The sequence below is a fragment of the Neovison vison genome, chromosome 5 (assembly GCF_020171115.1).
Source record: "Neovison vison isolate M4711 chromosome 5, ASM_NN_V1, whole genome shotgun sequence".
NCBI lineage: Eukaryota > Metazoa > Chordata > Mammalia > Carnivora > Mustelidae > Neogale > Neogale vison.
Window position 1 is genome coordinate 22147257 of NC_058095.1, and position 23055 is coordinate 22170311.

Here is a 23055-nt window from a genome sequence, read left to right on the forward strand (position 1 = left end):
CTCTAGATGGTGTCCTACTCCTCTGTCCTCACAGCTATCAGTAAGGTATGACCGCAGCCACTCACGAGCTAGGTGGAGGGCAGGAGGCGGAGAGATGGTAGTCCCAGAAGGGACCCCGCCTCCTTGACTGGACTGGCAGCACATGGTGCGAGCTCAGACTGGACTGGCAGCACATGGTGCCTCTAGCTGGCATTGCTGCGTTCCATTGGAGGGAGGGGGATCCCGGGAAGTGGGGGCTGGCAATTAGGAGTTGCTTTCTGATGTTGAAAGAATGCTGAGTCTGAAACCTGAGGTTGGAGGATAGAGGAGCAGGCATCCTGAATATGCCATCTGCCTCATGTGTGAGACCAGGGTTGACTGGGATGTTCTGTAGCATTGTTGCTGTTCTTTCCACAGTTTGATGACTTTTCCCGGGACTTGTGTGTCCAGGCTTTGCTGGATATCATGGACATGTTTTGTGACCGACTAAGGTAATGGCCGGGCTCAGAATCTTCCAGCATTATCTTAGTGTCAGGGAGAAGTTCCTAGCCCACAGACTGACACCAGCTTGATGGGGTCCCGCACTTCTTCCCACTTGCCCGTCCGCACCCACCCATCCTGCTCCTTTTCTACTTAGTGCCCTAGGACAAAAGGCCTTTTCTTTCTTTGGAGCGGCTCATTTGAAATCTTGTCCAGTGGATGCTGACAGGGCTGTCATCCCTAGAACTTTGCTAGCTTCCCAGCTCTCTTCCCTAGTAGGGGTGTGCCAGGCACTCTGGGGAACATTGGTGTGGGTCATATTTCAGCCTTTGGAGCCAAGACAGATTTTGCATCCTTTCCCGGTAGCTGTCATGGCAAAGCCGAGGAGTGCATCGGGCTGTGCCGGGCCCTTCTCAGCGCCCTCCACTGGCTGCTGCGCTGCACTGCAGCCTCTGCGGAGCGGCTCCGGGAGGGGCTGGAGGCCGGCACTCCAGCCGCCGGGGAGAAGCAGCTTGCCATGTGCCTGCTGCGCCTGGAGAAGACCCTCAGCAGCACCAAGAATCGGGCCCTGCTCCACATCGCCAAACTAGAGGAGGCCTGTATGTCCCCTTGGTTCCCCTGAGCCCCACCTGCCACTGTTCCCATAGCTGGTTCTTTAATTGAGAGGGGAGAGGCAGGATGCCATCCCACTTCTTTCCAGGAGGATCTGAAATCATCCCACTTCCTTTTTTTTCTCCCCATAAGCATTGCATACATCCCAGGGACTTGGGCAGGGTGGCACCCGAGCCAATCAACCAACAGGTATTTACTGAGCATTATTGTATGCCCAGCACTGTGCCAGGTGCTGGGGGCGGGGGGTGGGGGGCTACCAAAGGAGCATGTGGCAGGGTCCCTGCCCTCAACAAGCATACATGCTAGTGGGGAGCAAGGCCAGTATGTAATATACATGGAAGAAATTAGAGGACGAGAGAAGCACACCATCCATCCTTGTGTTTGTCTCCACACTACTCATCTGAAAGCACATGACTCTTGTGTTCGAGTGTTGCCTAACATGGCCCTTTAAACACGGTACCTGTCTGCTCTCAGGCCTGTTGGATCATGCACCTCTTGACTCAAGCGCAGATGTGAAATAATGGAACCCTCCAGAGCCTGAGAGGAGACAGATCACCTGGTGGGAGGGGAGACTTTGGTGTTTCTGGATGTGGGGCCCAAGGCCACAGTCTTGTAGTGGCCTGAGACCACCTAAGGATCTCTTATTCTCCAGTAACAAGAATGCTAGAGTGGGTCACACCCAGGTCTTCAGGACCCGTTTAGAGAATTTATTATTAGGATTCATATATTTGTTGGTTCTCAAAGTGTGTTTTGTTGCCTGTCAGAATGTTCAGAGAGATGACCCCTCCATGAAAACGGGCTGTGTTGACAGTGTTTTACCTATCTTGAGCCCTTGATAAATGTTTAGTGGCTTGAAAAGTAAATGAATATTTAACTTAATTTTAATGGATCTCAGGTCTTATCTTTTTGTTTCCCCATGCCACATGGAGGCTAACGGGCTAGTTGGTGCCAGTATCCCATCATTTGACCCTCTGGAGTTGTAACTAGGACAAGTGACACATAATTAAGTGTGAATTAATGCGGTATAGACCATGAGCTCAAGCGTTTGGGAGGAGAGGTCAGTGGGTTGGACCAGCTGGGTGAGTTGTCAGAAGGATCTGGGCTTGAACAAAGGCTTGAGGAGAGTGAGTTTGAGAGGTGGTGCTGAGCCAGGCGGGGGCACCTGCAGAGGGGCTGGGCAGTGAGAGCAGAGGCCTCTGCAGGACGAGGCAGGGGGGAGCCCAAGAGGCTGGTTAGGGATCTAGCTCAACGGCAGTAGAAAGTGGGGCCCACTTGCAAGGGTGGCCACTCCTTTTCCAGCCCCTGGAACCCCTCTGTGCCTCTCTCTGCCACTACCTGTATTAGGCTGTACCTAGGCTCTCAGTTCAGCTGCTTGCATCCCCCACTAGAAGGCAGGCCTCTGGGGATGGTTTCTAGGGCATTCACTGTTGGTGCTCACCCCCCTTCTAGAAACAGTGCATGCTGCCCTCAGGCCCCTGGCCTCCATGTCATCCTCAGGGGAAGCCTCCGTATGTGGTTTTGAGGGCCCAGGGGGGCCAAAGTTGAAGAGCTCAGGGCCAGTGTCTTCCTTTCCTCTGTTTCCCATCGTGGGTCTGCCTTTCCTCCACCAGCCTCCTGGACTGCCATTGAGCATTCTCTCTTGAAGCTTGGGGAGATCCTGGCCAATCTCAGCAACCCCCAGCTCCGGAGCCAGGCTGAGCAGTGTGGCACGCTTATTAGGAGGTACCGGGCTTCCAGGCTCTTCGGGGTGGAGGGAGAGAGGAAAGGCCCAGGGTGTGGGTAGGGAGTTGTGGCCCCTGGCCTCCACCCCTCTGCTCTCACCTACCCTCTGTCTCTTCCTGGCTCCCTACACTGTGCCCTGTCTATCTGTTCCCTTCAGCATCCCCACGATGCTGGCTGTACACTCGGAGCAGCTGCACAAGACGGGCTACCCCACAGTCCATGCGGTGGTCTTGCTCGAGGGCACCATGAACCTGACAGGCGAGACACAGCCCCTGGTGGAACAGCTGATGATGGTGAAGCGCATGCAGGTGGGCGGCCCCGAGCTGCTGCTCTGTCCACATGGTGGGCTGGTCACGTGGGGCTATGGAGAGGAGTCTTCTGGTACTTCCTAGGAGAAAGGGGGTTTCTCCTGACTCACGGTGGAAAGCGCATCCCTGTCGTGCATGGTGCTGGCATTTCATATGACATCCTTACTCCTCACCCTGGAGTGGGGCAGCACCTGTCCCGCAGGGCCTCTGAGCTCGCCTGATCAGCCCCCACCTTGCCCCCACCCTGGGGCCTTCAGAAGATGAAGGGGGATGGGCGTCCTCTTAGGCTTCACTCTCGCATCATCCCACAGCATATTCCCACCCCACTTTTTGTCCTGGAAATCTGGAAGGCTTGCTTCGTGGGGCTCATCGAGTCTCCCGAGGGTACAGAGGAGCTCAAGTGGACAGCTTTCACCTTCCTCAAGGTACCTGGGACGCGGGAGCAACAGAGCGCCCAGTGTAGAAATGGTTCTCAGGAAAAGCAGCGACACCCAGGATCTTTGTCCTGCATTTCTCCCCACTGGCATTGTCCGCCACCTGCCAGGTCCCCAGCGCAAGTTCCCATCGAGTCTTTTCTCTGAAAGTCCCAGAGCTATATTTAGCCGACTTGGCAGGCGCCTGCCATCTCTGAGCACACAGGTGCCGTTTAGCTCTGTCATCAGCCAGACTGGCACAGGGCAGTTATGGGCCAAGAGAAGTGGCCCCAGTCCTTGAATCAGGGTTCCCAGGACTTATGGCGATTGCTTGTGGAAACAGCAGAAGTGAGGGGTCCCTGTAGCCTGTAGGCATCGGGCGCCGGACACTTGGAGGCCTGCCAGCTTTCTGATTTGGCCCTCAGAGTGCTGTCCTTTCTGGGGTGGAAGGGTTCCTTCCTGTCTCTGCTCGGAGCAGGGAGATGGAGGGGATGCCTTCAGTTCTGGGGGAAAGAGAAGAAATCGATCTTCCTGTTTCTTCTCTTGCCTCACTCTCTAGATCCCACAGGTGTTGGTGAAGTTAAAGAAATACTGTCACGGGGACAAGGTAAGTTGGAGAAATGAGATCAGGAGGGCGTGGGAGTTGGTGAATCCTTCTTTCCACGAGGGCACAGGAGAAACGGGGTCAAGGGAAGGGTCCGATTGGTGTCTTGCACCCAGGGGCAGGCTGGAGGCATGAGCGCGCCTGAGCATCTGCGTGCGTCCATGCGCGCCCCCGCTCTCCACATGGAGGCGGCCAGGCCACATGGGATGTGAGGTGCCCTGGGTGCTCCGGGCCAGCGTAGAGCACTGGTCCTCTATACTCCTCCCCGTCCTGTCACTGCAAGCCGGTGGTGGCTGTGACCAGCTTGTCGCGCTTTATATCCAGCGGGGTGTCCCCGTGAGCCTGCATCACAAGCTGTGGGTGGAGCGGAGGGCCTAGAAGCCAGATGGCAGCTCCTGGCTCTTTGCAGGACTTTACCGAGGACGTCAGCTGTGCTTTCGAGTTCCTGCTGAAGCTCACACCCTTGCTGGACAAAGCTGACCAGCGCTGCAAGTACGACTCCCCTGCTCACCCGCTCCTACTGGAAGGTGCTCTGGGCTCTCCCCCTGCTCCTCTGTGCTAGACGGCCCTCAGCGGACGGGCCCCTGGTTCATTCCCCTTGGCAGGGGCAGGAGGCAGCAGCCCGTCTTCCATCCCTCAAGCACTCAAAGCATTCTTCTGTCCTGAAGGAGGGAGGACACCGTGTAAGGGCCTATTGTTCCACTCCTCAGGAATCCCTGCCGTGTGCCCCGACCCCTCATTATCTTTTTCCCTCACAGCTGTGACTGTACAAAATTCCTACTCCAAGAATGTAGCAAGCAGGGGCTTCTGTCCGAAGCCAGTGTGACCAACCTCATGGCCAAGCGGTAAGCGTGAGCTCCCTTGGGCTGGCCGAGGCACCGCTTGCCCTCCTTCCCTCGCGTCTGGTGTGGACCACTGGGTGCCTTCCCCCCTGTCCAGGTGCCTGGGGCCATGCCTAGGGTTACCAGGAGCAGCAGACACTGGTTTCTGCCCACCAGGGTTCTGCACCCTTGGGTGCTACCCTTGAATTCCCACCCTCTTTTGTGAGCAAAGTAAAAATCCTAAATCTTCTTTTAATCTCAAGTGGACTTTCAAAATTGAGGTAATGATCAGTGATAGACTGAAGCAGTTGGAACAGTGGGTGTGCTTTCATAAACATCACCCCAACTCCGAGGTTCTCCTGTGCGCCCCACCCTTCTTCCCTGGCCTCTGCTTCTGGAGCTGGACCAGGGAGCACGTCAGGAACTAATCTCTGTGTCTTTTCTCTTCTCTTGGCCAATGGCTCGTGGCCACAGCGCAGCAGACCGGGAGCATGCACCCCAGCTGAAATCAGGAGAAAATGCCAACATCCAGCCCAATCCTGGGCTCATCCTCCGGGCAGAGCCCACTGTCACAAATATCCTCAAGGTGCGTGTGCCCTTCCCTTGCCTCCAGGCTCATCTCTTCCTTTTTTCCTCTTTTGGCTCTACTTCCAGAGAAATAAACTGAGGCCATAGAGCTCTTTGTCTTCTGGCTTTTGTATGAGGTTACTTTGGAAGTAGAGAAACAGGCAAGGCAGGGAAGCTGCCATTGAAAACTCATATTTGTTGAGCATTACTTGGAAGGCAGGTCCTGTGGTAGGGCCTTTCACCTGCTCCCGCAGAAGCAGTGGAGACTCTCATCCTCCCCACCCTCACTGCCGCGATCACAGTTTAATTAAGAAGGATGGATCAGAGAGTGAGAATAGATTTAGGGAATGGTTTTCCAGATTGGAGTCAGAAAGATGTAGAATGAATTGCAGGTTGTGGTATGCCATTTAATGGAGACGTGCAGAGAGGGAAGCTGCGGTTAGGCTGTATCTGGGGAGGTCTTCAGTTGTTCTTCAGGACTTGATTTCCTGTCGTGTTCCCAGACGATGGATGCAGACCACTCCAAGTCCCCAGAGGGCCTGCTAGGAGTCCTGGGCCACATGCTGTCCGGGAAGAGTCTGGATCTGCTGCTGGCCGCTGCTGCTGCCACTGGAAAGCTTAAATCCTTCGCCCGGAAATTCATCAAGTAAGGAAGTCTGAGCCCTGGCCAGGGTCAGGGAGGCAGACCTGAAGGAGGAGGTAGCAGAATGGGTCAAGGCATTGGGGTCTGGGTCTCCCTGGAGATGCCCAGACCAAACCAGCAGATCCCGCTTGGAGACACTGGGGGAAGGGCCAGGTCCCTGGATGTCAAGCCCTTTTTTCTTTGCAGCTGAGCATGAAGTGGAGGTGTTTGATTCAATGCCTCTGTGAGAGGCATTGAACGGTGGATATGGAGGGATTTGGGATATGTTGACTTTTTTGTTTGACCTGGAATTTGATATAAAGAACTTTGTTCCATCCAGTGAGCCTTTCTCTGGGTTTTGGAATGTATGTGTGTGTATATATATATATATATATATATATATATATATGTATATATATATGTGTGTGTGTATTTTTTTTTTTTTAATATCTACACCCCTAATGGGGCTCAAACTCATAGCCCCGAAACCAAGAGTAATATACTCTACTGACCAAGCCAGCCAGGCGCCCTGCCTTGGAAATCTTTTAAAAACAGCATTTTTTTTCTGTGTAGTGGTGGTGTGCTTTTTAAGTTTAACCTTTAATTCAGACTCTAGTGACTGACTTTCTGGACAGGTATAGCCCCCTGACCCCTTGCCCTGCTAGCTGTGACCTCTTTTCTTTCCCCAGTTTGAATGAATTCACAACACACGGCAATGAAGAACTCGGTAAGTCAGCTCTGTGCACCCCTAGACTCAGCACTGTGGGAGGGGTGGCGGGGAGAGAGAACAGGGGAGGGCAGAAGGGCCATTGCTTCTCCTGGGAGGCTGTTTTCTCTCCCAAGCAATGACTGACTGAAGCTTTTGGGGAGCCTTGAAAGAGGGGAATGCTGGGAAAAGGATTCTTCCAAAACCACCTCTGTGTCATGCCCTCCCCCTTTATGATTTGGTTGGCTACCGGGAAGAAGTTGGGTATCAGGAGTCTTTGATTCCAAGGAAGGGATGATGTTCTAATTGCAACTCAAGAAAAGGATTCTGAGCTTCAGAGCTTTGAAGGAGCCACTTGGTCACTGACCTTCCTTGAGGCAAATCCTGATCCCCTCCCGATTCAGACCAGGGCTCTGGGCCCTGTTCGGGGCCGTGGGGTCAGCCTTCTTGTTCTCCGTAGCCAAAGCAGCCTCCGTTCGCGCCTTGCTCTTCGACATCTCCTTCCTCATGTTGTGCCACGTGGCTCAGACCTATGGTTCAGAGGTGAGTAAGAGGAGACCACTCAGGATTAGGGGTGGAAAGAAGGGGAAGGAAATAACCAATATCTTGATGCACACATCCCCACCCCCACCCCGGTCTCCCAAGCTGCTTAGTCTGGCTGTAGAACGCAGGTGCCCCCACCGCCGGCAGTCCACGGGTGCCCCATGGGTCACATCCATACTCACCACTAGGTGGCAGCATAGCCCCTGTCTTTCTCCCTTTGACCAGTTTGTCTTTAGTTCTTCAAGCTGGAAAGTAAAGGCAATGGGACAGGAAACTGAGGCACAGGGCACTGGCTGCTGACGCTCCTTCTTTTCCTAGGTGATTCTGTCCGAGTCAAGCACAGGAGCACAGGTGCCCTTCTTTGAGACGTGGATGCAGACTTGTATGCCGGAGGAGGGCAAAATCCTGAACCCTGACCACCCCTGCTTCTGGCCTGACTCCACCAAAGTGGAGTCCTTGGTGGCCTTGCTCAACAACTCCTCGGAGATGAAGTTGGTGTCAGTGGCCCGGTGCCCGCTCCAAGGGTGGTGGTGGGGGCAGGCTAAGACCCTCTCCCTCAGCCCATCCCACACTCCCCCATGGTGATTTTTCTCCCACCCCCACCCCCTCGTAGGCAGATGAAGTGGCACGAAGCCTGTCTCAGCATTTCAGCGGCCATCTTGGAGATCCTCAATGCCTGGGAGAATGGGGTGCTGGCCTTCGAATCCATCCAGGTAGCCCCACTTTTCCAGCAGCCTTCTCTCTTCCCTGAAACACAGAGCCAGTGTTCGATAGCTTGGTATACTTGATAAGAACAAGAAGACCCTTTAATCTAGGAGCTCATGCTTGGATGTTGATCTTCCTTGTAATCATAGGCTTAGCTACTCCCTCCCACCCAGGTAACTTGGGGAAGAGCATATTTGTGGTGAGAATAGGTGGGGGATGTGGTCCAGGACTCCACCTGCTAAACTTAGCTGCCCACGGAGGCCAGGGAAAGTGATGGTCAGGGAGGGGGTGATAGTGGCCTCAGTCACCCCTTCCTCCCCAGAAAATCACAGATAACATCAAGGGGAAGGTGTGCAGTCTGGCAGTGTGTGCTGTGGCTTGGCTTGTGGCCCACGTGCGGATGCTGGGGCTGGATGAGCGTGAGAAGTCGCTGCAGATGATCCGCCAGCTGGCAGGGCCGCTGTACAGTGAGAACACGCTGCAGTTCTACAATGAGAGGTCAGTAGCCCCTCGTGCCCTCCCTCCTGGACCGTTGTCGGTCTGCGTTGAGAAGGCAGCACCTCCAGTAGCCAGTATCTCCCTCTGTTCTTAATGTCCCCAAACGTGCCTCTTGCTCACTCACTCGCAGTCTCATTTCCATGTTTGTGCACTGACTCGGCGACACTGAGTGTGTGTCTCTGTGCCAGGAATGTTTATGACCCAACACCTGCTGTGTCCCAGAAGCACAGACCCCAAATCGCTATGATTCCGGTCTTCAGAGAGCCCAAGTTCCAAAGAACTAGCTTACCAGGAGAACAAAGTGGTTGTCTCCACTGTGGCTTGGTCTAGGCACTAGGAGCCCATCCGTAGAACTATGACCCAGGGGCCTAATCACCCCCCACCGCCGTCATCCTCCCACCTGCCTCTCCTTTGTGACATTTTGCTGCCTTGGCTTTTCAGAGGCTTGGCAGACCTCCCTGGCGGCTTCATCTGTGTTGAGTTCAATGGTATTGGTTTGTTCCCCCGGCCATTAATTTTCTTTTTTAAATTCTGGTAAAAAATATATATATATATAGCATTTACTATCTTAGTTCAGTATATAGTTCAGCGGCATGAGGTGTTCGCTTCATTGTGAAACAGATCTCCAGAACCTTTTCATCTTGTAAATCTGAGACTTTGTACCTATTAAGTAACAACTCACCCGTTTTTTTCCTCCTCCCTTAGCTTCTGGTAACCACCATTCTCCTTTCTGCTTCTGTGAATTTGACTGCTTTAGGTAGCCCACATAAGTGGAATCCTATAGTGTTTGTCTTGCTGTTCCTGGTGTGTTTCACTTCGCATGATGTTCCCAGGGTTCATCCATGTCGTAACCTGAGTCAGAATCCCCTTCAGAATAATACTCCGTTGTGCATATGCGCCACATTATCCATTCCTCGGTGGATGGACACTTGGGGTGGTTTCTCCCTCTCGGCTGCTGTGAATAGCGCTGCCATGCAGTGGGCATGTGCGCGACCAGTGAGCTAGGCCAGAGGAAGCACTGGGTAGCCATCAAGGTGCCTTAGAGGGGAGAAGGGGGCACATTGTGCTGAGATATGGTTGGAGAGGGTCTGTGAGGCTGTGACCTTTTTCCTCACCACCTTCTCCCTTCTTCCCTCAAATCCTTCTTCCCACAAGTAATGGAGGGTTGGCTATGACAGAACCCGTGCTAAGCTCCCTGACTCCTCCCGGGGTGAGGAATAGTGGGGAATCTGGGGGTACTCGTGCAGGTGGAAAAACTGGCACTGAAAGTCACAGCAGCTTTCCCAGAGCCACCGAGCGTTCCAGGAACAGTGAGTACTCACACCCGGATCTGAGTGCTAACTCAGTCAAAGACTGCTCATGAGAAAATTCCTGGATATACGCTTCTATTTGCCCAGCTATCAAAGGCCGGGAAGAGTCTTGTGGGGCAGCCCTTGGGCCCCTGTCCTGGAAGTAACAGTTTACTTTGGGAGGAGGCCAGGGCCGGGCGGGGACCCCCCCCAGCACTCAGCCCAGAGGGAAGTGATTATATTTATTTATGTCCAGGGATTGGCAGGGCTCAGGTCTGGGGAATGGGGGGAAGTTGGAGACAGTGAGAGAGAAAATATGAACATATCGTTGGAATAACTTAGGGGAGGAGAGCAAACTGCTACCTTGGCTTAGGCTTTGTGCCCAGCAGGTGAGAGGCCTGCCAGAAGCAGGACTGGTAGGGTCAGGTCTGCTAGGGTCTTGTGACTTCCTTTTGTTTCCTCCCTCTGTGGAGAACGGGGTTAATTCCCCAGGAATATTTCCGTAACTCGAGTCCTGGGAAAGGTCTGACCTGGGTGTTTGCTGCACTCTTGAACCTGATGGGGCCTGAACCCGAACAGCAGGTCCTGTCCCCTTCCCCTAGGGTGGTGATCATGAGCTCGATTCTGGAGCACATGTGTGCCGACGTGCTGCAGCAGACGGCCACCCAGATCAAGTTCCCGTCCACCGGTGTGGACACAATGCCCTACTGGAACCTGCTGCCCCCCAAGCGACCCATCAAGGAGGTGCTGACGGACATATTCGCCAAGGTGCTGGAGAAGGGGTGGGTGGACAGCCGCTCCATCCACATCTTTGACACCCTGCTGCACATGGGAGGCGTCTACTGGTTCTGCAACAACCTTATTAAGGTACCTGGGGGCCAGACCCCGACCCGGACCCAGGCTGGGGGAGTGGATCTCCTCAGACTCAGGGAGACAGCTGAGAAAATACCCCTAGCCTGGTCCGCGGGGCTCGGTCTCGGGGCTCCTGGACTCTGAGGGGAGCCGCCTGCTCTGGGAGTGCTGGCCAGAGGCTGTTCAGAGTGAGGGATGGAGCCCCGGGAAGCCCGTGGCAGGGCTCCTGAATCGCCCCGCCCCGCCATCCAGGAGCTGCTGAAGGAGACGCGGAAGGAGCACACGCTGCGGGCAGTGGAGCTGCTCTACTCTATCTTCTGTCTGGACATGCAGCAGGTGACCCTGGTCCTGCTGGGCCACATCCTGCCGGGGCTGCTCACCGATTCCTCCAAGTGGCACAGCCTCATGGACCCCCCCGGCACTGCGCTGGCCAAGTAGGGTTCTCTCGGAGCCTCGGGTCCCCACGGCGCACGGCTGGCTGCCCCTCACCTCGGGCCGCCCAGGGAGGCTGGGCTGTGGGGACGCCCTGTCTGCCAGGGCCTCTCTGGGGCCCTCTAACTTTACCCTCTTTCCCTGGAACCCTTTGCCAGGCTAGCCGTCTGGTGTGCCCTGAGTTCCTATTCCTCCCATAAGGGACAGGCGTCCTCCCGCCAAAAGAAGAGACACCGTGAAGACATCGAGGTAGGGGACCCCTCCGTTCAGTTGTTCATATGCTCAACAGACATTTCCTGAGGCTTTTGGGGTCAGAGACTCCTTCCCAGGCAGCGGCCCCGCCCCGGATGGCTGTGTTGGGGCTCCCCTGGCCGAGCATCTCCAGGGGTTACTGTGTGAGGGGGTCTCTCACTGGGGTTGTGGGTGGGTGGGGGAAGCTGGGCTTACTGGCAATGCCCACTGAGGCCCGTGGGGAGCTGACTCTTCCCAACTTCCGTCTGAGCTCCAGCTCGCCTCCCCAAAATTGGGAGATTTGGGGGCACAGGCGTCGGTAATAGTGCCTCTCTTGCTCTCCAGGATTATATCAGTCTTTTCCCCTTGGATGACATGCAGCCCTCAAAGCTGATGCGACTGCTGAGCTCCAATGAGGAAGATGCCAACATCCTCTCGAGTCCCAGTGAGCATGCAGACCGGGCTGGGTGGTCTCCTTTCCTGGGAACTCACTCCCGCCTGGGAGAGTTGCTTGGTGTAGAACCTGGCCGCCGGCATCTTTGCTGGTTGGAGAGAGTGCGCTGGGAGTTTGTCCCGTTTTCCCCCCCACCACTGCTGCTCTGTTTTCTGCCTGCGGAGAGGCTAGCGAGGTTGCTGGGGACCTCCCCCCAAAGACTGAAGCTCTTCCGTCCAGACCACAGCCCAACCCCGGACACACCATTGTCCCTTCCCTCCCCTTTACTCACCACAAGTGAGTTCACTACCTCGGGCACAGTCTGTGCTTTTGACTCACCAGCTCTGGCCTTCCTTCCCCTGAAACAGGCCCTGAGGCTGGGGGCTGGAACTGCTTCCCACTCTTCCTGCTTGAAGAGCACCTCTGGCTCCCCTTGCCGTCATTACCTCTCCCTGCCAAGAGCTTCTTCTGTGGCATTTAATTTTTCCTGTTTCCAGAAATTTCTCTTGAGTCTAGAAGTTTCTCTGAGGCCTTTTAGGCATTAAGGTGCCAGCTGTGCAGTTGAATAGAGGAGAGATGCTATGTCTGGCACCCACAGACCTTATGACCTTTGGCTGATTACTCAGCAAATCCGAATCTTGGTTTCTTTGTCCATGAAGTTGGGATGTAGGGGTTGTGTGGCCTGATCTGTGTGTAGCCCACAGATTGGCACCTGGCAGTGCTCACCAAGTGTTCTCTCTCATCTCCCACTGAGATATGTGACTCTGGATCCGGGACCTTCCCTGGGCTGACACTCCACACCTGACGGGTGAGGGCATCCCCTGGGAAGGGGGTTTTGAAGGTAGGGGACCTTTGCCTCAGGCTCCCTCCACTTGACCCCACAGCCGACCGCTCCATGAGCAGCTCCCTGTCAGCCTCCCAGCTACACACGGTTAACATGAGAGACCCGCTGAACCGAGTCCTTGGTGAGTCCCCCACTGCCCTCCGGCCCCCGGGGGCTGAGGCCTTGCCAGCCAGAGGAGGACCTCCTGGTGCCCCTTCACCCGTTAGTGTCCCTGTCTTGTTCCTCCATCTCTCCAGCCACTGGCCTTCCTGTCGCCCCCAGGCTCCAGTTGGGTCCCTCTCCCCACCCCTGCTTGCTTTCCTTTCACACTTCCTCTTTTTGACCCCCCCACCCCCATTTGAGGGGCACTCTAAGGGCTTCTTTCTTTTCACTTTTCGGTGCCACCACCTCCCAGCCTAACGTCTTCTCAGACCCTTCTCACGGAGTGCTCCCTCTCCCCCCATTCTGCTTCTGCGCAGCCAACCTCTTCCTGCTCATCTCGTCCATCCTGGGCTCGCGGACCGCGGGCCCGCACACTCAGTTTGTGCAGTGGTTCATGGAGGAGTGTGTGGATTGCCTGGAGCAGGGCAGCCGAGGCAGCATCCTGCAGTTCATGCCCTTCACCACCGTGAGTGCTTCGCCCCCAGGCTCAGGTGGGGGCGGCAGGTCTTAGCTGGGCCTGGGTGCAGGGGCAGCCCTCAGAGTAGGAGGGCCTCCTTCCTCCCGGGACCTGGTGGCCCCCAGCAAGCAGCCCCTGCAGGCGGCCATTTGTCTGTCTGCGGCAGGTATCGGAACTGGTGAAGGTGTCAGCCATGTCCAGCCCCAAGGTGGTTCTGGCCATCACAGACCTCAGTCTGTCCCTGGGCCGCCAGGTGGCTGCCAAGGCCATTGCTGCGCTCTGACAGGCTGAGGGGTGGCCACAAGGGCCGTGTGGGGGACCACAGCCCCAGGCGCCTCACGAGGGAACAGTGAGGAAAGATGAGACAGCATTGCTCATATCCACGTGATGTAAGAGCCCTATGTCATTTCCAGATTATTCCCCTATCCTGACATCTGACCTCTAAGACGTCTCCCAGTTTCTTTCATAATTTCCTCTGCCCGCTGCCAGCACTAAGGACTGTGTGCAGCCTGGCTGTTAGCCCGGGGCCCTCGGCACCCCACACCCCTCCCCCTTCCGACAGTAGATGTACCTCTGGGAACTTTGCAGGTGCAGAGTGTGTATATTTATATTTTTGTAACACATGAGGGAAGTTTCTCTCAGCTCATTTGTAAATAAAGATCTTTGTGGGTCCCTGTGTGAGTCCCAAGTGGTGTGAGTGCCTGAGTCCCATGGAGGCAGGGAACGTCTTCTCTTTGGAAGGCCGTGTGCTTGGCCGAGGAAGAGGCTCGGTCCTGTGGCTGAGGAGGGCTGGGCTCAGGTTCCTGTGTCTGTCCACTCAGCAGGGAAAGCGCTTCCCCTCCTCAGACCCGCACCAGGCAGTAAGGGCTCCACAGGCACGCGCCGCCTACCCCCACACCCCAAAGTCAGACTTGACTCCAAGAAGGGAGAGGTTTTGGCGAAAGGCCCTGCTGGTGCTGGGGTAGGGTGGCCTGTCCTGACATTCTCCCACTAGACCCAACCCCACTCAGAGCCTGACTGGCCCAGTCTGACCTCTCTCCAGAAGAGGACTGGGCGATGAGGGGCAGGATCGGTTTAACCCTTGCTTGTCTCCACACATCTCCAAGCCCCAGCTTCTTCAGAACCATGTGGCGGGGGGCGGGGTGGGCAGCTCTGAGCCACGCAGCTGGGGATTCTGGTCCTCTCAGCCAGACCTTCCTCTCTAAGGAACCAGATGGAGGGGGAAAGTGGGAGGGCCCGAGGAGCCCAGGGGAAGCCTTGAGATGCTGGACTGGGGACCGGCGGGCCATCTGGACTTTCCCGGGTCTGGTGGAGGCACCCTGGAGCTACAGGCGCATCTTAGGCTGAGGACAAGGAGAAGAATACTTCTGGCCTGTGGCGTGAAGCAGCTCTCCGCGCTCTGCTTCTCTCTCACCCACACCTGTCTGCCGGCCCTGGGAGCTCAGGCTTGGGCCCTGGGAGCTCAGGCTCGGCCCCTGAGGCCAGACCAGCGGGAGAGCGGCGGGCCGGCCTGAGCTTGCTGTTGCTCCCCGCCCCATCAGAGGCAGAGCTTGAGGGAGACAAGTGCAGGGCTGGGAATTTGAGTGCTGACCTAAGTTGGCATCTTGAACTCAGCTCCTGATCTGTAAAGGGCACTTCTCATTCTATCTCCATGGGCAAGTGTGAGTGCAGATGGGCTGGAGTTTATGGGAGATGGCAGATACTAAATCCCCCTCGCTTCAGTGTCTTTCTGCGTCTGGACTCCTAAGACCCCCCACCCCCACGTTCTCCTCTGCCAGTATGGTGGCCCATCCGCCTCCGTCTTCCCACTAGGCTGTGTCTCGGTGAGGGCAGGGACCTCCCCTGCCTTGTCCACTTCAGTGTCCCTAGCACTTAGCCCAGTGCCTGCAGAGTAGGTACAAGAGAGACCCGTGCTAAGGGCGTGAGTGTTGATGAGCTAGAGGACCGCCCCCTTCCTCCCTGCACCTCCTCTTTCTGTCCCTCTGGCCTCATTCATCACTTGACTCCCCACTCCCCCACCCCTGGCTGGGCACCAGCTGGACTCAAGAAGGAGTAAAGGCATTTATTGGAGACAAATAAGATATTTTATTATCAGAGTTTGGTTACAGTGAGAAAGTAAGGGCAGAGGTGGAGGGTGAGGAGCTGAGCATTCCTCTCACGTACCCCATCACAGAACCTTCCACATCTTCCCCGCCAACACTCCCAGTCCCACCACCCCCTCCAGCAAGGCCAATGCAGGAGCCTCTGCCCAGCCCTTGAAGGGTCAGAATCCTGATCCTGGTGAGGTGGGGCAGGTGTCAGGAGCCTGTCATTGTCGCTCTAGGGCATCCAGAAAGCTGAGGAACGGCAACAATGCCCAGGTTCCCCATACAGGAAGTCAAAATATTACCAAAAACATCTTAAAAACTAGATTCCCCAGCAAATTCGTGGGACCCCAGGGTCAAACCAACCCGCTCTGGCCACCTCCTGCGAGGCCTAATGCCCGTGGGGAAGGGGACAGACAGGAGGAGAAGCAAGACCTAGCCCACCGGGCATGTGCAAGCCGAGCTGGTAAGGCCAGAGCGAGGGGGAACCCAGGAGGGGAACACTGCTGTTTAAATATTAAACAGGGTTTTCTTGTCTCCCACATGGGAGACTTCCTGATGCTCCCGGGGGTCTTAAGGTGGGTACCCTTGGGGTAAGGAGTTCACTGGGGTTCTTCCCAGTGCCCACCACAGAGCCAGGCCGGGGAGCAGTCACAGGAGTCAATACGTGGTATTTACCTAGCTACCTCCCAGTCCAGGGGACAGGAAGACAGGGGCTTTTCTCCCTGCTACAAGCAGGAGAATGGAACTCAGAGATGGCAGGAAGGACCCAAGAGTCTGGGGCTCCTTCCTGCTTTTTCTTGTCTTTAAATAGTAGATTTAAATTAGCATAAATATTAAATAAAGATAAATACACTGGTTGGGGAGGGTTTTGCTCAGGGTTTGGCAAAGGAGCGCAGAGCACGGTAGGCCAGCTCCAGGAAGCTCTGCAGGTTGGAGGCCACCAGGACCCCTCCGGCCCGGCGCTGGAAGGCCGAGGTGAAGGCTGGCATGGCGCCCTGGGTGGGTGGCACTGCCGGGGCCACCCCCAGCTCTTCCATCTGTTGGGGGAGAAGAGAAGATCAGCTAAGTGGGCATGATTAGCTAAGGAAATGCGAAGGGCTGTGGGGGTGTGCAGGATCAGACCACACGGTTGATGGGTGAATGGTGGAGGCTGGCCTTGAGCCCAGGTCTACATCAGGGTCTGGCTCCGGCCCTCATCTAGGACGAGTGGAAGGGCTGGCATTAAGAGGGGCCTGGAGTGGGAGCTCTCGCACCCTGAGAAGCCTCCCACACTGACCCTAAGGAGCTAGGATCCTCAGGCTTGCAGCATGATCTCTGGGGACCAGCTCAGTCCAGGCCCCCAACCCCTGTGGCTCCCAGTGAGGCTCACCTCCCGCCAGAGGTTGATGGCGAAGTCGCCGATGTCCAGCTGCAGTGTTTCCAAGGCAGGGGTGAGCTCAGGGGGTAGCCCTGTCAGAGCCTGCAGGAGGCCCTGGTAGAGGACGAGGCCGCTGTGGAGTTGACGCAGGCAACCCTTCTGGGGGACAGAGTGGCAGAGTTAGGGGGTGCCGTCCGGGCGCTTCTTTTAAGGCCTGGAGGTCCAGAGAGACTTCCAGACCATTCTTCCCTCCCTTCCACTCCCTCGACCCCTCCAGAAACTCACCAGCTGCAGGGCCTGGCTGGAGCAGCCACTCAGGGAAGGCTGGGGGATGCCCAAAGCGTGTCCGAGAAGCACCAGCTCCTCGGGGTGGCACAGCTTGTGGGTGGCGCACTGGGGACAGGAAGGATGCTGCGTGAGGGGGAACTGAGGGGCCCGGCGGCTCCTGTTTCCGAAGTCCTCCCTGTTTCTCCAAGGTCTTCCCCCCACCCACCAGTCCTGCCAGGCTGCTCAGCCCCACTCTGCCCTCCATGGTGATCCAGATTCTGGGCCATCCGGGCACTGTCCTTGAGACACTTCCCAGCCAGCCTTCCAAGGCTCCACTCTCTTGATTCTCTTCCCCTTCCCCTGGGGTCTTTCCTTAGCCTTGCCCCTCCCTGATGATGTCTTCTTACCATTCCCTTCCCCTCCCTTCAGCCCTTTCCCCTTCCTCCCTCCCTGCAGCTATGCCTCCTTCTTTCCTCCACTGGCCCTCTCCCAACCTCAGCGCTTCTCACTCACCAGCCTCTCTTGCAGCATGGTACTGTCAGCCTGCACCTTCCTCATCTGCTCTAAGCACTTGAGCAGGAAGCTCTGGGGCAGGGAGCTGGTAGGGCCCAGGGGGGCGGCTGCTTGAACCAGCCAGAGCGCCTCATACCACAGTATCAGCTGCAGGGCTGAGAGCAGACAGAGGGTGCTCAGGAGACAGGCGGTCCACTTCCACCTGGGGCCCCTCCAGCCCCTCTGCCCCTCCAGCCTCCCCCCCCACCCCCAGTGGCCGGGACACTCACCGATCAGCTTCATGGGGCTCTGGGCAGCAGGCTCAGCCAAAGGTCTGGGTGGGTCTGTGGGCGCCAGGCTCTGGCAGGGACCGGCTGCACAGGGCCTTTATACGGGAGCCCATGAGGCCTGGGAGGAAATTACCTGGTGCCACGACTGAGGCTTAGTAATAACTTCCCAGGATTTATGCAAATTTGGTGTCCAGGACAATGCAGGGGGGCTGGGACAAGAAGCTGTTTGCGAAAGTTTTGTGAAATTGTGGAATCCCTGCTCTTTCTTTGACATCTGGTCCCCCTCAAATGCTCTTCCTCCCCCTCAGCCCCACCCAGGCCCGAAATTGCCCCAGGGTGTTTGATCAGAGCCGCTGAGGGAGGCTGTGCCTGCTGATACAGAGGCAGGCAGGCCAGGCTAGAAGCTGGTCAGCCTGACCCAGTAGAAGGCAGGCCTCCAAGCGGCCCCTCCCTCCTTCCCTCCTGGCCAGAGGAGGGGGAGCAGCCGCTTGCACTCTCCCTTAGGACTCCCAAACTACCTGCTTCCTAGACCCCGAATTCTGAGAGGGAAGAAGCTAGTTGCCCCCATTTCTACCTCCCAAACTCCCAGAAGGCTGCCTTCCTGAGTCCCCTCCTGAGGGGCCCGGGGCCTGAGGTAGGGACACTAGGGTTTTGCCTCCTGTCTCCACCCCATACATTGATGGGCATCATCCCAGGTTCCTGTCTTGAACTGGTTAGCTGGGAACTCCCCAATCCCCCCCGTGACTCATTCCTTTAAGCCCCCGGAATCCTGGCAGAAACCAGAGGAAACCGGATGTCTGTCCCAAATGAAGCAAGACCCTTGAGGCTCTGGGTCTCTTGGTTCACCTGACCTTGCCCTTCCTCCTCCTCCCGGGGTTCTCCTCCCTCCAATGGTGTCCCAGCGCTTTGGAGCTGGGGGAGGGTCTGTGACACGTGGCTTCCCTGGCCAAGTTGACCGCCTGCCAGAGTGTGTGCGGCCCTGAGGTGGAGAAGGTCTGGGGGTGAGAAAGAAGAAACTGCAAACAGCCTCAAATCCTAGAGCCACGCGAGTCTTGGAGTCTGGTCTACACCCCCTGAACTCAGCCAGAGAGGGATGTGCCTTGCCCAAGGTCAAGGAGAGCAGGCTCAATCTTCTGAGTTACAGCCTGGAAATTCGCCTCAGGCTTGAGGGTTTCCTACAGGCCACTGGGCCTGCTTAGCAATCCTTCGACCACACCCAAGGCTGTCACTTTCTGTCCCAATTCAGCCATAGCCAAGGAATGGACACCTCTTGATAAGGAGTGGGTGTGTCTGCCTGGGTGAGGCCATCTCTGGGGCGCGGGTGCCCCCTGGTGGCTACAGTGGGCAGGGACTTCACCTGCTGATCTGTTCTCTTGCCTCAGGTCCCCTGTCCCACTGGGTGGGCTGGGCGGTGCGGGGGTGGTGGTGGTGGTGGTGTCAGCCACTCTATCTCACGTAGGCTGGCCACCATGCCCCGACTGAGGCCAGCTCTGCGTCCAGCTCTCCGGGAGCACAGGGGTGGGTTTAGAACTGCGGAGGGCAGGAGATTCACTTTCACAAACATGTCCCTTCACCCTCCCTCAAAGAACCTCCAGAGGACTCCGCTGGTCCCAGACACTATGCTGAGCACTCTCCACACATTATCGAGTGTATGACTTCCAGTGAGTCTATGAGGAAAGTACTGGAACCACTTCCCATTTTACAGAAGATGAATCAAGAGTTGGATGCTCAACCGATGTATCTATCCAGGTGCCTCTTCACCATTAAATCCCTTAATCAGTGTTTGGCCTCGCAGACCTAGACCCAGACTCTTTATCAATTCACCTACAGTCCAAGTAAGTAGGACGTTTGATTGAGAAAATACGTTAATTCTGACAAAGGTAGCCAGGATGGTGAGAGGACTCAGGATCAGAATTTGAAGAAAACAGGCTGTTCTGACTGGGGGAGCGAAGGAAGGGCTTGTTGCCTGATCTCAAGGGCTGGAAGTGGGACAGGGAGCGCAAACCACAGCCAGCGAGTTTTCCTATCAACGGAAAGAAAGAGCTTTCCAGCGGTCAGAAGTGTGAGAAGATGGAGTGGGCTGCTTCCAGGGGGAGTGAGCTGCCTGTCCTGGGAAGCATTCTGGCCTCCATTCCATAGGGAAAGAATCCAAAAGTCAGCTGGTAATTATTGGACACCTCTTATATGTCAGGCACCTTCCATCACACTTGCGTCATTCATCCTGCAAACCGAGCGGAAGGATGTGGATCGCTCCCATTAGAGACAAAGGGCAGGTCAGTGAGGTGAAGGGTCTTGCCTCAGATCACAGAAGGAGGCGGTGGCCAGGAGGGATGGAGAGTCAGGTTTCCCCAGCCTGCACCATCTCCATTACATTACCTTCCTATTCGGAGAGCCGTTTCTCCCAGATGAGGGCTTGATCCCCACTTCAGCCCTATGCATGGGACGATAAAGACCAGGTAGAGAGCCAGGGCTTGCCACTAGCCAGGTCGCACAGGCTGAGCCAGACCAGAACGATCTCCTGGCAAAGGGCCTGGCTCTGGAGACCCCTGGCAGTCATTCCGCCTTCCAGCTTCCTGAAGGCTTTCCCAGGTGTTTCTCAATGGCCAGAACTGGCCCGAGACTTCCCCTCACGCTTCCTGTTTTCATCTGGTACAGGACCTGGAGCATCTCTCAAAGGGTTCTGGGGTGACTCATTTGTTGCAGACTCAGCCTGGGAGCCAAGATATGGACACCTCGTGTCAAGAACGGGTTTTACATTTTTAAGTTGTTGGGGGGGAAATCAAAAGGATATTTCCTAACATGTAAACGTCATGTGCAATGCAAACCCTGGTGTTCTTAATCTGTTTACATATTGTTTATAGCCGCTTTCAAGAAGGGCAGAACTGAAATGAATAGTTGTGACAGATCATATGGCTCACAAGCCTTAAAAATGTGCCATCTGGCCCTTTGAGAAAAGTTTGCACATCACATCCACTGTCCCTGCATACCAGGAGACACATAGAGCTGTCCTCTGTCAGAGCAAATCGATGCGCACCAGTCAGGAAAGGGCTAAATAAATCAATGTCCACAGATGCCTCCGCCTCAGCCCCTCATGGAATGAAAACTCCATGAGGAAAGGAATTAACTGGCTTTATCTGTGCTGTTTCAAAGTGCTTAGGACAGTGCTAGGAATGGTATCAACACGACTAGATCTCAAAACCAAGAGTGAGGGCGCCTTGGTGGTTCAGTGGGTTAAGCCGCTGCCTTCGGCTCAGGTCATGATCTCAGGGTCCTAGGATCGAGCCCCGCATTGGGCTCTCTGCTCAGCAGGGAGCCTGCTTCCTCCTCTCTCTCTCTGCCTGCCTCTATGCCTACTTGTGATCTCTCTCGGTCAAATAAATAAATAAAATCTTTAAAAAAAAAAAAAAACCAAGAGTGAGTGAAGAGAGCAAGTTACATTTATGTGATAGATACGTCATTTAAAAGATTTAAAAATGCAACCATATTTTGCATAACACAAGGTATAAAGACAAACTGGAGGGCTACCCCTGAATTCATTGGAGCGGCTGCCTCCAGGGAAGGTAGGGAAGGGCCTGGGAAAGGAACAAGATGGGCTTCCAACTGAGCTGTGATGGTTTTCCTCCGTTGAGAAAACTTGAAATGATAACTAAATGTCACCATTTATTAAACTTGGGTGGAAATACGTGGGGATTTGTCATGTTATTCTTCGTGCTTCTCTGTATTCTCTAATTAAGCAAAAGAAAAAAAACCAGAAGGTGGAGTGCACAGTGAACTCTGCGAGCATAAAAAGGGCACTAAGCTTCTCCAGGAAGAGAAAACCAAGCCAATGGGAATGAATTACAAGAAACTTCCAGTGAGCAGACAGAAAAATAGTCCATAGATTCAAGGTGGGCAAGAACCAGGAAATCATGGCAAATGACCCCCAATTCTCTAGAGCAGAGTGACACTCTCCAATCTATTACCAACCAGGAGAGGGTCTAAGGCACTTTGGGCTGGGTACTGATTGTTAAGATTCATAACCTTGGGGCACCTGGCTGGCTCAGTTGGTAGAGCAGGTGACACTTGATCTTGGGGTTATAGGTTTATGCCCTACATCGGGTGTAGAGATTACTTAAAAATAGTCTTTTTTTTTTTTTTCCCTTTTTTTAAGAGACTGCATGTGCTCCAGCAAGAACCTGGGGTTGGGGGTGGGGGCAGAGAGAGAGCGAATCTTCAGCAGGGTCCATGCCCAGTGCAGAGCCCAACACAAGGCTCAGTCTCACAACCCTGAGATCATGACCCCCGCCAAAATCAAGAATCAGATGCTTAACCAACTGAGTCACCCAAGCACCCCCAGAGAATCTTTTTTTTTTTTTTTCTTTTTAAGAGTTTCATTACACTGAGAGGTGGCAGTAGCTTTTTAAAGCAAGTGGGCAATGACCAGTCACTGTGACCACGGCTGGGATGGGATCAGGAACCAAAGCAAGGCCAGTCTAAAACATGACTTTAGCGGAAATTAGGGATATTGGGGGATGAAAATCTTCAGTTGGTATGAACAGAGTGTACCTTTCCTAACAAACTTCATTGGACCCAGGGTATGAGGCAATGGGCAAAGGCCCAGGAGGACACAAACACCTGATGCGCTCTAAGAATCTCCGAGCTAGTTAGGACTTTCACACCACCTCCTAGGAGTATGTGATCTCAAGGGAGTGTTTCAGAAGCCAGGGGGATATATCATTGTAAGGCAGGAAGCCTGGAGGTGGTGTAGAAATCCATGGGCTGGAGAGCCAGAGCACAGCAGGAGAGGAACACAGTTATCAGGAGCAAAAAACCCCAGGACCCACTCAGATAACAGAGCTCTTGGCAGGAAGAGGGCACACGTACAGCAAGGTACCAGGGGCTGGGGCAGAGGGGACACACACACTGCCACAATTCAATGAGCCAAGATGGGGAGCAGTACCCCTCGAGGCCAAGACTTCCAGACCTACCCAGACCCATTCCCACCTCCACTCCAATCCACAGCTGAAGTGGGCGGGGCCACAGGGAGGGGGAGGGGGTCCTGCCTGACCCAGCTCTGCTCTCCCATCCATGAAGGGCCAACTGAGCAAGGCCCTGCTCTCCCTTCTGGAGCCCCTTCTCTCCTCTACAGACCTCACCCGAGGGCCAGTCCCTTGCCTTTCCCTTGATCCTCTAGAGGTCTAGATTTCTAACTTCAGAGCCAGCTCAAGAGTCTAATCCTTTATTGGACAAATGTGGGGAAAGAGACTGAGGTTTAGTGACTTGCCCAATATTGGCCAGCCAGTTAGAGAGGAGAGAGGCCCTTC

General features: G+C 55.2%; 2 protein-coding genes and 1 non-coding gene across 8 annotated transcripts in view; 2 read left to right on the top strand and 1 right to left on the bottom strand.

The window, feature by feature from the left end:
• MED24 (mediator complex subunit 24) overlaps positions 1-13935 on the top strand; it is a 33371-nt gene extending 19436 nt beyond the window's left edge. For 4 of the 6 annotated variants that reach the window (XM_044248053.1, XM_044248051.1, XM_044248050.1 and 1 more), the window contains exons 4-27: positions 7-45; positions 397-470; positions 826-1058; positions 1204-1260; positions 2682-2793; positions 2951-3101; positions 3413-3526; positions 4074-4121; positions 4528-4610; positions 4877-4963; positions 5414-5525; positions 6010-6152; positions 6818-6855; positions 7295-7377; positions 7696-7874; positions 7991-8090; positions 8405-8580; positions 10472-10736; positions 10974-11155; positions 11312-11402; positions 11730-11829; positions 12702-12782; positions 13120-13268; positions 13426-13935. In XM_044248053.1, coding sequence (XP_044103988.1) covers positions 7-45; positions 397-470; positions 826-1058; positions 1204-1260; positions 2682-2793; positions 2951-3101; positions 3413-3526; positions 4074-4121; positions 4528-4610; positions 4877-4963; positions 5414-5525; positions 6010-6152; positions 6818-6855; positions 7295-7377; positions 7696-7874; positions 7991-8090; positions 8405-8580; positions 10472-10736; positions 10974-11155; positions 11312-11402; positions 11730-11829; positions 12702-12782; positions 13120-13268; positions 13426-13542 — 2814 coding nt within the window. In that variant the 3' untranslated portion in view covers positions 13543-13935. The remainder of the gene's footprint in view (positions 1-6; positions 46-396; positions 471-825; positions 1059-1203; positions 1261-2681; positions 2794-2950; positions 3102-3412; positions 3527-4073; positions 4122-4527; positions 4611-4876; positions 4964-5413; positions 5526-6009; positions 6153-6817; positions 6856-7294; positions 7378-7695; positions 7875-7990; positions 8091-8404; positions 8581-10471; positions 10737-10973; positions 11156-11311; positions 11403-11729; positions 11830-12701; positions 12783-13119; positions 13269-13425) is intronic. The other 2 variants (XM_044248054.1, XM_044248055.1) reach the window with 2 other exon arrangements.
• On the top strand, positions 7113-7216 carry LOC122908151. The gene has a single exon (XR_006384929.1). It is a non-coding gene; the product is annotated as a small nucleolar RNA SNORD124 (small nucleolar RNA).
• Positions 13936-15519: 1584 nt separating the features above from the next.
• CSF3 (colony stimulating factor 3) lies at positions 15520-17829 on the bottom strand. Its single transcript, XM_044248060.1, has 5 exons — positions 17753-17829; positions 17484-17638; positions 16989-17096; positions 16716-16862; positions 15520-16383 (listed from the first exon to the last, which is right to left on the bottom strand). The coding sequence occupies exons 1-5, from the start codon at positions 17763-17765 to the stop codon at positions 16219-16221; spliced, it is 588 nt and encodes a 195-aa protein (XP_044103995.1). The 5' UTR covers positions 17766-17829; the 3' UTR covers positions 15520-16218.
• Positions 17830-23055: the final 5226 nt, after the last annotated feature.